Genomic DNA, 13,620 nt, shown 5'->3' on the forward strand with positions numbered 1-13,620 from the left:
AGCTCTTTGGGCAACGGGAATTCTTAATGACTCTCCAACAGCCACAAGATTTCATCACAAGTGCTTGTATGTCAGCATTTCACAGCTCATGGGATGTGGTTACAGTGAAAAGATACTTAGTCTTTCCATCGATCAAAGCAAATTATCAATTTCATGTCATTAAATTAACCTTTTTTCCTAGCACTTAAGCTTCACCTGGGCCCCACACCCTCCCAGCAAGGCTACCGAGCCGAGGCAAAGCAAGCTGCTTAGCACAGTCGCATTTCACGCTCCCAAGCCAAAAAATGTGGTTATCCCCCCACCTCTACTGTTGCAACCCAGCTTCTCTGCAGAAAGACACCACAGTCCTTGGAGTGATCTATGTAATCTATGCCCAGGATTATTTAAGTAATTATAATAGTTTTAAAAAAGCGAGTCCTCAAATTTGGGAGGTACTGCTGCAGGGAACGCTCCGCGGCGACTAAAGATATCAGGAGAATTTTCTGAAGTCTGAACAGTCTCTGATTTGGTCTCAATGAGATCTGTATCAGTTCATTGAAACGAACTACTTCTAAGCACTATTCCTGTCCATCAGACTTGTGTACCTCACCACTACGTATGAAAGTGCCTCCTTCTCATCCATAAAGATGAGGAAAAAAAAAAAAAAAGTACTGAGTATGAACAGAATTGTTAATGTGCATTCAGCAAACAAACCCTGCCTCCAGCAGCACTGCCAAGCAAATAACTCACAGCAAGTACATTTGTTTATTAAGTCATCTCTCTCTTTGCATCTCAGTTTTAACAGCAACTCACTTTTTGTGTGTGTTTCTAATAAGAGCAACTGTTATCTGGAAACAACCCCCTAAAATTCATTCTTCACCAGTAATGTTTGGGTTTAAAGTGATACAGGTATGACAAACAACCTCACCTAGTTCAAGTAGGATCAGCATAATAAAATTAACAGCATTTTAAGTCTTTAAAAGCCTGAAAAAGATGGTTTCAACGTAAAATAACAGGGTTCAGTGATTAGGTATTTAAGTTCAACCCATTCCTTCCTTCACTGATAGCAATGGGAAAATTGCCAGTGATTTCAGAGACCGCAGAAACTACTTTTATACTCAAAATCTGCACTGCTTTAGGGAGCAACTGCCACTGTGAATCATAACACTGAGAAAGAAATTCACAAGCTATATATACTATGACATGCATTTCCAAATCATACATAAGCACAACCAATTTTACGTAACGCTAGAAGATGAGACCTCCTTCAGGATACATCCATACATATTTCCCAGAACAATCTGTCTTCACTCCAGCGCCAAGACTTCGGTGTTCCCCGCAGAGCATGGCCAGCCCCAGAAGACCGCACGCACAGCGTGCCCACTGAGAGCTGTGCAGCTTGCAGGCAGTGTCCAGGACTGGGCTCCATCTACTGCAGAACACAAAACATTTGCAGAAAGTCTTTTTTCGTATGTTTAATGAATTCCAACATCTATTTTTTTTTAGCCTGCACTCACAGAATTTTTTATTACAGTATTTATATGAGGTAGCCTGGAGGTGTGTCATACTTCAATGGAATATAATTCTTTTATTAAACGATTACATTTGTTAAATTAATTTAATAAGCTCCTACATAATCTCATTTGGAAAAAGAAAGGAGAACTTACAGTAATTCATTCATAGTGCTCTCTCCTGATAGCTCTGGCTTGAAGAGATCAGCATTCACTTTAGCTGGGCAAAATGCAACTTCTAATCAGATATTTATGAAAATTGTTCTAAAATTAAATTTAAAAGGAAAAAAGTTACATCACATGAGTCTTCCAAACAAAAGTACAGCTTATAAAAAAATCAACGCAAGAATCCAGAACTCATTTACATTTACAATGAGAGTTGCCTATGCTGTATTTTGTGTCTTAAGAGAAAAATCTAGTGTTAAGGAAAACATGTTTTTTATTGTTCCATGCAAATAGCAACAGTAGGCTAAACCTGACAGAATCCACCAAGAATATCTCTTCTCTCAAAAAATTATCCTGACAAAAATAAAATAAAAACACCGTTGTGATGATAACTTAGAACAGTAAAACTTGCCTAAACACCATGGGGATGTGGAAAGCTTAATAGGAGATGCCCAAATGGCTTTGGAGTTGCCCCAGAATGTTTGATGAGCTTCACTCAGGAAGAGAGGGATGCAAGGAATCAGATTCAACCACCGAGCTGGCAAGAGCAGGACCAGGGCAGCCCTCGCTCATCCTCCTCTTGTTGCCTCCACCAGAGCTGCCATAAGTGCTCATGGCAAAAAAAGGACCCTCTGGCCTCCTGGAAACTGCCTTGTGCCCTCTCTTACAGGCCCCCACTCTACCCAAAACTGTACATCATGCAGCCATGACTCCCCTTAAATACCTACACACCTCTAGCTCTGTACATGTCCAAGAGACTGCTATACCAAAGCAATTCAGCTCAGGACACAAGCTGTTATTTTTCTGCCCTGCAGGACTCTTTCCCCGCCAGGGAGCTCAGCGCTGCAGTCTTAGTCACTGCCCTTCACCATGTCCCTACCCTGCTTGCGCACTTTTGGCTGACTCCTAACTCCACTGCCCAAGCTCCCAGTCAGGCTTCCCAGTTTTATTTCAGCCTTGCCTGCTCCCCATGGCAGCCGCCCCTCCCAGCAGTGTTTGGATTATGTATAATCCAATTTTCTGAACATCACTTGAGCTTCTAGACATGCTCTCACTCTGTTCTGCCCCATGGCTTTGCCAGTTATTTGAGCACTAGCATCTGATTCCTGATCGAGGAGTTTTACTTCCTATTCACTTCCTGCTTTTTTCTTGCATACATGGTGTAGCCAACGTTCTCACACGGTCACTACAGAACACATACTCCTCAAAATGTATTGACAGTGCAGTAGGATGCAATGTTACAGAATGTCTTAAATTCATCGCATCTTTTTTATCAATAGCCCTGGCAGAAGTTTTTGTTTGGCCTGTTGTTCTTTTGGTTTTGGTTTGTTTCTTTTTAAGCAGATACGCTTTCTAGGAGATACATCAACACAAAACACAGAGAAAGGTACAGCAATACACACAAAAGCAAGGTGGATATAGCCATGTTTGCATAAGCAGCAGGCCTTTCCTAAATCACAAATGCACCCTGCATTTTATTTAAGCAACTCCCTTTTTTGTTGTGTTTTCTCCACAAACTTATCTGAAAGAGCTAAATAAAATTTTGTAGCTTACAATCAAAACAGAACAGCAATCCATCAAAACTGTCTAACAAATTAAAAACATGCTATGCCTACCTGTAATACAATATAGATAATTAGATCCAAATTAAGGTGGGAGGATCACTGCTCCACATAGCTTGACAGACTTTGGGTCCATAAAATAAGAAGACACGAGCTTTATGCTTTATCTGATTGCAGGATTATTTGAAAGGTATGTAATTAAGTAGCCAGCTTCATACTGAATAGATATCAAAGAGAGATTCTTACTGCCCATTCAGAAGTTGTATCCAAGTTATCAAAAGAAACTTCCAGTGAAGAATGATGATTTTGGAGTCCTAATTACCCACCACCCTGCTTCTGCTGTAGGCATTTACACTCCCGCAAATCAATACATGTCAACTTTGCAGTACTCAAACTAATTTCCACTTTGTATGAGTCTCTGAACAAGGTACCAGGCAGCACGCTCCTTCTGCCCCTCAAAGAAGTACCAAAGCAGCACAACATGGGTCAGCCGGGAGGGATGAGATCTAGCAGGATGGAGAACCTCTGGGGGATAATCAGTGTGAATACAATAAATGTTTTCTGTAGCTGTTTTTGCTAGAATTATCCAAGACACAGTGTGAGTGTTAACACTCCCCTGAGCATGCAACTCAGGAGGAGAATTACACCTTCATGCTAACATTTACAGCTAAAATATCCTTTTTAAATCCTCGCAGTACAGTTGCAAAGTAGCAATACTTTGGTGTCAGTTACCTTTCATACTTTGATGCACCTTTAAATAGACATATCGCAGTAACATTACCTGACGCATGCTGCCCAAAATAGTCCCAAGACTAATTTTGTTGATGTAAGTGGCTCTGCAAGAGGAATATTTCATCTCTGTTTGATTCCAGTTATTATTTCAATTAGGGCCTGTACACAGTCTTAATGGTCAGAGACTTTCAACTTAAAAAATACACGTGTTAACAATAAATCACAACTAAATGAACATAGAATCATTTAGGTCGGAAAAGACCCTTAAGATCATCAAGTCCAACAGTAAACCCAACACTGTCAAGTCCACCACTAAACCATGTGCCCAAGTGCCACATGTACATGTCCCTTAAATATCTCCAGGTATGGTGACTCCACCACCTCCCTGAGCAGCCTGTTGCAATGCTTGACAACCCTTTTGGTGAAGACATTTTTCCTAATAACTAATTTAAACCATTACAATAATCTCAGTAATTTAAACACATTTCAGGAAGGGGCTCAATAACCACTAAAACTGCAAAACTTTGGCATAAAAAGATTCCCCCAGAAGACAGTATTCTACATAAGTAGGCTTCAAAACCAAAACTGTTCATGATACGGAAAGAGTTAAGAATAAGGCTTTGACTGTAAATATACTTCTATGCCAATACATACAAAGATCTCAGTCTTCAGAACTTGTTAGTATTTGGTAAAAGCATTTAGCCTTCTTTTTGCAGAACTTAACTTTTGAATCAAGTCTGAGTAGTTCCTAAATGTGACATGCATGTCAAAACTTCCAAGTCATATTGTCCAAAAGAAAAAAACCCAACAACCTAGAATACATGTGTAATAAAATGTTATATTAATCATCATACCCCATTTTTTACAAAAATCACCAGGGTGTTTCCAAACTTTACACCTACCAGGTACATCCTTGAAAGAAATGCTGATTTTTATGAGCATGATCAGCTACATGGTTCACCACAGAGGATGCATTATTTGCTCTACAGTAACTGCCTGCATTTTCACATGTACTGCTGGGAAGGCCAGAAAAAAAAAAATATACCATTAACTCAAATAAAACATTTTTGTTACAGATGGAGTTGATCTCAGTGGAACTACCAAATGAATAAAACATTATCATAAGAAACAGGATTTGCGTCTCTGCACAGATCTGAAAACTTAGTTCTATTAACAGCTGCTTAACATATTTGGAAAACAGTAGAAAGCATTCCTTCACCACTGCTCTACCCACCAGCACCATTACTCCAACAGAACTTTATTTTTAATCATAATTTATGTACTTCTGCACAATAGTCTTTATGCACATCACATACTTTAAAAAGAAATCAACCAGTATCACCAACTTCATCTCTTATTCCTGACCACAACAGCTCCTACCTCTTACTTAGAAAACCTATCAAATGACTTCCTGTAAAGACCTGCCAGAACTTGTGTTTGCAGATCACCAGACTTGCTAGTATCCTACAGTAAGGATACTGTCTCACCAGTTTGAAAAAAGGAAGTTAATTCAGTGCAAGGCATTCAAATTATCTCAACTTTTATGATCCTGTATGGAAAGATACCACAAACACAATGCTATTACCCATCTCTACCCACATGTTTAATGAGATCACTACTTGTGTTATGTTTTGTGCTATATGGAACCAACTGACAAGAAAAATACTCCAGTTAGCAGGCTGCATGACAGACAAATCTGCATAATAAAAGCAGTTTAGCCTGGATGTAGGCTGTTGGGGTTTGGTTTCTTTTGAAAGTACTAACTAAAGTTTACACAAGTCAGTGTCAAGGTTCACATTTAAGTCTTTTAGCCAGGCACCAAGCTCTTCTTGAGCAGAAGTTAAATAACCTTTCACTTTAGTACAGAGATGGCTGGAAATCAGAATTATTTTATTTTGTGGCAAATCCAACCATCAGAAACAGAAAGTCTAAATTAAACATGAAAAATTCCAAGAAATTGAATGGAAAGAAATCTTCACTTACTATTCATAGACTGACTCGGGCACAAGGTACATATTAAAATGCTCAGCAGCAAGTATAAGTGCCTCTGGTCATGCACAATAAAAAAAAAAATAAATCCCTGTAGAATGTTTTTCTGGCAAAACTTAGTTCCTTGAAAGGCGTAAGAAGCTAGGTAAGCCTTCTGGACAGCTCCATCAGACCCATATGCCCAAATTCTGCATCTGAATCCCATTTCATACACTTAGGTCTTCAGTGGAATGTGGTCTGCATTGCTTCAGATTATTAAAAATACCTTGCACAAAAAACTGTAACACCTAAATCCTTCTCACTACAATGTTATCATCACAAGCACAGCCATACTGGACCTACCAACACTGTTTTGTTTTCTGGGAAGAGGCAGGGGTTAAACCTCAGTCTGAAATGCCTACTGCCCTCCATGAAAAAGTATCTTAGTGACAAATGCAACACTTCAATAGAAAAACCGCCCAGCTTCAGGGATAACAACTACTGGATATCATTCATTTGACAAAAGCAGGTCTACAACCAGTACAGTTTCTGTTCAAACCTGTCTTAAGTAGATGCTTATGAAAGTGGTGTATGGAATACAGGCACAGTGTTATGAAAATAGTATAAAGACTACAGCTATGCTGCAGCAATCCAAAAAATATCTCCAAAATGCTTCTCTTCTGTAAAGCTGGCAAAAAATATAATTAATTCCAAATAACTAATTAACAGAGAAGATTAATCTTACTTCTACAGTGTTTTTACATTACCAACAATGGAAAAGAGTCTTCTCTATCTCTTAACAGTCTATTTAAGTTTTTCTTAACAAATAGATACCAGGTTAGATAAAGGTCAGTCTAGGCTGGTATCCCAGCTACAGGACGACATGCATGGGGAGACACATAAGAAGCAGGAAAGTGCAGAGCTATCAATGCCCTGCTGTAGCCTCGCAATGTTCAGCCACTTGTAGTTTAGGGACTGTGTAAGTCAGATGCCTTTGGTGCATTGTGAAGCTCTCTTCCATCAATTTGTCATTTTAAATCTGCTGGAACCCATTTACATTTCTGACTGCCACAGCTTTCTGTGGCTGTTAAGTGCATGATTTAACCACATGCTGCATCAGAAAATACTTTCATTTATTTTAAACCTGCTGCTATACAACTATCACTGGCTTTCCCCTACTTCTTTACATTCTGTGAAAGACAGCGAATAGCAGTTCCATGTTTCTCTCTCCACAATGTTTAGAAATTTACATACATTAAAATATCACCTACCAGTTACCTTTTTCCAGACCAATCTGATGAATTTCCTGTTTTGTGGCAGTCTTTCCATGGCTAGGCATGTCATTCTTGCCCTTCTCTACACCTTTTTAGGCTGCACTCTGTACTTTAATGTATTCTCTATTAATATTTTCCTCTTTTTCTAGAGTACTTAAGAATATACTAAAGAATGCAATTATGATAAAATCACCATTGGGCTGTTGCCTAATTAATCAGCTTTAATGAATCCTACATAGTCATAGTTTTAGATCATTAAGTAGCAAGTATCTAAACGCAAGCTTACATAGCAAAACCCTAAGTAAGAGTTACCAGTCCTGAAAAACTCTTGTCTTGTGAAAAAGTCTTAAACAGTCATGTTGCATAGACAGATGTATCCTGTATTTAAAACACTTAAATTTTCTCGCCACACTTCACAATGCAAACTGGAAGAAACTAAGCCTCATTCCTTTTCATTGCATGTTCGTTTTTTTAAAAGCTAAAAATGCCACTAGGAAAAATACAATTTCTTGAAACAAGATAGCTGGCTATCTTGATATACTTTCACTAATTAATTCAATTGCAAAACCCTATTCCTTACAGTCATCAGACTACTAGTATATCACAAGGACAGCTAAACAGGCTTTTAAAGGAGTTAAAAAAAAAAAAAGCAAGTGTGCATGAAACAGAAGCAAATAGTCTTTGGAAGAACTTCAGTGAAAGGCCTCATAGCTCTACTGTGACTGAAGTCTGACTCTGCAGTTCCTACTTCAAGTTCAGTTCACGGGCATAGTCTGCTGTTAACATAATACAGAGCTGCCTTATCTGCTACAGTATCTTGACACAAAGATCTAGGAAGAAAAAAAAAAACAACAGGTAGTCCCAAAATTTTGTCTTGCATGCAACCAAAACAGAGAGTGAAGTTTCATAAGAACCGACTGGGAAATAATTTGGTAAAAAGTTACCAAATATTTCAGTAGGTATTACATAACAAATGACATAGCCTTCCTACCCATTTATTAAAATGCTTGTACATGGCACTGTCAGAAGGAACATGCCAGAAGGAAAACAGCATCAGTCGGCTCTGTTTAAAACTCCACACAGGAAGGCTTGTAAAGTGTTACATGTAAAAGAGAAGAAACCCAGTTCTTCAAGCACTGTCTTAGACAGTCTCCTGACCTAAAAGTGGTTGCCATTAACATTTTATTTGCAAACAATTGGCCCTGGATTATTCACACAAGAAAACAAGAAATGGAAACATCTGGCAAATAATTTAGCCAATGCATGGTCCATCTTTAAGCTTCTTCAAAAGTGGGTCAACTTCTGTGTTCTCTTGCCCTTTCTCTAATTTTGCCTCCCAACCATTATATTCTGCGGACTTCAGACTTCCCATGGCAAAAAATCTTTCTTGCTCCAGTTCTGTAGTAAGACCATTTACCTCTTCCTTGCATTAAAAATGAAACAAAACCAAACAAAAAACTAATACACATGTATTACAAAAACTCCCTAAAGCACAAGAGCATTTACAACTATTTCTGATTAATGCTATTTCAAATTTACCTCAATCTACAAAGCTGTGAACATTAGCAAAGCAAAATGGGAATAAAAATATTCTCGCTACATTTTCTTCTTTTTATATAAATGAGTTCTCTTGTTTCTAAAGCCAAATATAGAACACATGAATGCACTGAAGATTATCAAGAAGGGTTCATATTTTACTTGCATTATATGCCAAATGTAATTTGCTGCAGGAAAGGTTTTTAAAGCAAGTCCCTGTTGAGTCCTTCATAGCTCACAGTTACACTGTGGATGCCAAAACACTCCAACGTAAGTCAGGCTTCCACTGGAAATGCACGCTCAGATGCTAAGCTTGAAACTTACGAAGTTCTAGGAGGAGACAGCTGAGAAAAAAAAAATGCTGTTAGAAGTATACTTTGATCATCGAGATCTACAGAATTTTAACTTCTTGCTTAATTCAGTGAGACCACTCATGCTTAAAGTATACCTTTAAATAATTGGGAGAGAAATGGGAAAACAAGGCAAGAGCATTCAACTCCTGCAGAATAAAAGCTTGTCCTTAAAGTACAACTTCCTTTCCTTTCTTAAACTCCCCTTTTTCAGCTGGCAAGATTAGCCAAAAGCAAGCAATGAAATACCATTCTGACTATAGATTTATATGAACATCTAGACTTTTTAGAGTAAAATAAATATAACAAAATATTGTAAAAATAATTCCCCTGCAAAACATACAATGCTGCACGTTAAAGTCCTGAAAAAACAGAAAAGGTAAAATAAATTGGGGGTGGGGTATCTTAATTCCACCTAGAATTTGTATTCAACACCTGAAGAACATTTCCTAGTGCAGCAGATGTTCCTGAAAGATGCAGACAATTAAATTATTTAATTCCTATCCCAAGTTAAAAGTATTTCCTATTCACTAGTGTAATGCCAAAGGAAAACTGTGATTCAAAACACTTCCATACACCACTGAGACAACTTAGTGGGAAAATGAATGTAATGCTCTGTATGGGATCCCAACAGTACGCCTCAGAGATGCATAGCCTGCAAATTCTCAAGTTCAGATACCTGCTATCAGAACACAACCATGTTATTAATTTAATTCATCAGCTGAACAGCCAAATTGAAGATGAATTATGGTATTCTTCTATTCCATTCCTATCATAAGACCCCATTCCAGACACTTACAGTGACTGGAGTAACTTTCTAGTTTCCAGACTGGATCTGTGCATGGGCATCCTTTGCTCTAAAGGCAATGCTGTCCTAGAAATCAAGTTTTCCCTCACGCAGTATTCTATCAATTGACCCTACCAACCCATCCTCACTATCCTTCTTTGCACCTGCTCTAGTTTGAATGCACCATTCCTAAGAGCACAGGAAACTTAAGTTTACTCAGTTTTTCAGATGATGCCTTACCAGTTCCTTACATAACAACATTAATACATATCTACCCCAGAACTGGTATAGTCTATAAAAATATTATTTCATTTAAATCCAAGATATTTTTTTTTATTTTTTAAACCTTCACACAATTCCAAAAGAATATACCATTCCAACAGAACATTTAGAGAACTTTGGTCCTGATTTAGTAAAGCATTTACACATTTATGTAACTTCAGATTGGAACTGTTCCCATCACATTCTGTGGATCCCTTTAGAAGACTGAAGCCACGCTTCAATGCTTTGCTAGACTTTACGGGTTAATATTTCAAGATGGAACTTTGAAACGATCCTCAAGGATCTTTTGCACTCAACTACCTCGGTCTCCTCTGACTATTAAAGCTTTAAAATGCAAAACCCAAATATTTTATCTATTCCTCCTTTGAAAGAATATACCAAGCTCTAAGAACTAAACCTGTGTTCTTCGCTTCCTGCCTTGAGCTAGAGCTCTGCCCAGCGCCTTCACACATTTACAGAAGTTAAGTCTCACTTCACTGTTCTCTCAATGCCTTCCAAGTGCAAATCACTACAAGAGGACCACGTGCGACCATATGGTGAATTAAGTTTGCCCAGGAGACTTCATTCATGGTCTCCCCAGAAACTAGCAATTAGCTACGTACTTGTAAGAAGATTCCATTTAATTCGAAACCACACAGTGTATTCTTAAAAATTAAATGGGGGAGGGACAACGGCAACAGATAAAGATAATCATAAGGTCATTTTCCTTAACAGATTATAACAAAGGCTGAAGCTTTTAAGATCACACCCGACCTGCTAACTCCGCATAAAGGGTGTGAAACACACGGTACTGCTCTGTAGCCATCTGTACCACATTAAGTCTCCAAACACGCCTTCTGTTAATTTGTGACACTGCATATTTTGCTACTCGAGAGCAAAGAAAACCATCGCTGTATAAGCTATTCATTCTGCCTCCGGGTGCTTCATAAATATTAAATAAGAACAGATACGAGCCGCTAGACAAAAACTTCACAACTCGGCGGGAAGCTGCCCCGCTACGAATTTCGCGGGGCACGCACGAGTGCGGGCGGGACCCCAACACCTCGGCGGCGGCGCCAGGAGCAGGACCCCCCCACAGAGCAGCTCGCCCGGGATCGGCCGCCCCCCCGCCGAGGGCAACCCCTCCCTCAGCCACTTGGGCCGAGGGCGCACAGGGGGCTCGGGGGAGGCAGCGACGCGGCCCCGTCGCCCTTGTTGGGTGCTGGCCGGGCAGCGGCTGCTTCGCCTGCGCGGAGGGAGCGCGCAGCCCTTCGCCGGCGAGCTCCCACGGCGCCGCTGTCCTGCCCCGCTTCCTCCCCTGCCGCCCCGCGGGCGGGGGCGCGCCGGCAGGCGGCTGCAGCTCGGGACCGGCGGAAACTCCGCGGCGGGGGCAGCCCGCCCCTACCTTGATGATGCTGCTCCTCCGCGGCGTGGCCTTAGCCGCCTCCAGCAGGCAGGTGTCGGGGTCAGCTGCTGCCGCCGGCCCCAGGCTGCCGCCGGGGAAGCGCTCTGCAGCGCCGACGGCCGAGACGCCGCTGCGGCGCTCCCGCCTCCTGCCCGCGGCCGCCGCCGGGGCGTCCAGCGAAGCCGGCTCGGGCTCCTCCTCGGCACGGTGCGCGGCGTCGGGAGGGGCACGGCCCGCCGCCGGCTGCTCTCGGTTGCCGGCAGCCTCTGCCATCGTGCCGCCGAGCACCGTCAACTTCTCCGGGGCGCCGAGAGGGCGGAGGGGGCAGACACGGACGGGCGGACGGACAGCGTCCCGCGGCGCTCCCCTCACGGCACGGCGGCGACGGCGCCAACTTTCCCCGGAGGAGCCATGCCCGTCCGCCGCAGCCGGGGGTGCCCGGGCAGCACTCGGCGGCCCCCGCGGTGCCGGAGGCGCGGGGAGCGCGGCGGGCGGGGACGGCGGGCAGCGCCGTGCGCGCAGGAAGTGCCGCCGCAGCACCGCTCTGTTGTGACAGGAGCCGGGCGTGTTTTGACAGGCGGCGTTGACAGACGGGGCGCCGGGCCACTCAGCGCTGCGGCAGCCCCTCCGGCAGCCAATAGGCTTGGCGAGGGGCGTGCCGCGGAACACGGGGCTGGGCGGGCTGGGCGGTGCGCGCCCAGGGGCAGGTAGGGCTGTGAGGGAGCGCGGAGCCGCCGGACCCGATCGCCGTCGCTGCGGCTCCGAGCTGGAGGGTGCGGACGGCACCGTCCCGTCCCGCCCGTGGGAAGCACGCTTGTGTGCCGGGGCAGCCGTACGAACGCCTCCCCGCGAGTGTTTTGGGACAGTTTAAGATGCGCCCGTGTTAAAGTAAAAAAAAGAAAAGTGTGAGGAAAAGGGGGTTGGGTTATCTCCCCTTCAAGCCCGCGTAGCCGCGGCGTTCGGGCGGAGGCACGCGTGGGGAGGCAGGGGCGCTGCCGGGACGGCGGATCGCGAGGGAGCGCGGGCGTCGTGAGGGGAGCACCGGCTGCTGCGAGCGGCCCGGCGGCGCGGGTGCGAGGCGTGAGGGGGCGTCTGGCGAAATAACGCCAAAGACTCACCTGGCGACCCTCCGTCGCTAGGGAATGAGCCCGAGACACGGCAGCCCCTGCGGCGCCGCGGTTTCCCGCCTCTTCCCCTCAGCTCGCCCCCCTCACGGCCGCCGGGCCGGGGCGGGGACCCGCGCCCCTCACAGCCGCGCGCCCTCGGGGCCGCCCGCGCGCGGCGCGCGCCGTTGCAGGGCCAACACCGCCCCCTGGCGGCGGCGCGCGGCGGCCGTTCCCGCGCGGTCCCGGGAGGGGCTGTCCCCGGCAAGCCGCGGGGAGCCGGTGCAATTCCGGTGCTGCCCCTCGCAGTGCTTCGGGTGGATCTGTGGTGCAATGGGATTGTCTGCACGGAGGCCTCAGGAGAGGTGCGGTAGAGGGTGGCGCAGCATGGGTAAAAGCACAGGGAAGAGGACAGGCAGCTGAGGAAGGGGTTACATTGCAAGATGAAATTCAGAGGGGTAGGGCCGGGCAAGCTGACAGTCGCTGGAGTCGCAGGACTATTCAAAATTGCAACTGTCTGCTTTAAAGGCTCCGTGGAAAATTTCCTGTCCCTCTGGTCTCTGAAGTAATTCCCTAATGAATGTGTTGGGCACCTGTTGGCAGCCAGTGATTAAGCAGGACAGAGTAAGAGGTAAGCTCCTTACACCTGCTTACATTGGCTGCTAACAAATGGACTTAATTGCTGCTTAAAGGGGATGACTTTTTTCTATATGTATATATACACAATATATAATATTTATAATTCCACATTAAAAAAACCCAGAACTTTGTCAAGGTGTTTATGTTCAACACAATGAAACGCTAATTGAGGGACAGACCTGAATACCACTGAACATCTTTTCATGAGCTTCCATCTAAATTTGATGTAAAAATGTCGTAAGACATGTATACAACAGTCGTTTTCTTTCTTTTTCACTGGGAGAGGCCACAAAATAAGTAACCCCAGAAGAAGGTACAAAATATTTACATTGAAGAAACAACTTTAAA

The 13,620-nt window shown here is 43.6% G+C and overlaps 1 protein-coding gene across 2 annotated transcripts in view; it reads right to left on the reverse strand.

The window, feature by feature from the left end:
* PLCL1 (phospholipase C like 1 (inactive)) overlaps positions 1 to 12,086 on the reverse strand; it is a 228,960-nt gene extending 216,874 nt beyond the window's left edge. The window contains exon 1 of one of the 2 annotated variants that reach the window (XM_056349481.1): positions 11,531 to 12,086. In XM_056349481.1, the coding sequence (XP_056205456.1) occupies positions 11,531 to 11,803 (273 nt within the window). In that variant the 5' untranslated portion in view covers positions 11,804 to 12,086. The remainder of the gene's footprint in view (positions 1 to 11,530) is intronic. The other variant, XM_056349480.1, reaches the window with a different exon arrangement.
* Between the last annotated feature and the right edge of the window lie 1,534 nt (positions 12,087 to 13,620).

This window comes from Falco biarmicus, chromosome 8 (assembly GCF_023638135.1).
Source record: "Falco biarmicus isolate bFalBia1 chromosome 8, bFalBia1.pri, whole genome shotgun sequence".
Taxonomy (NCBI): Eukaryota; Metazoa; Chordata; class Aves; order Falconiformes; family Falconidae; genus Falco; species Falco biarmicus.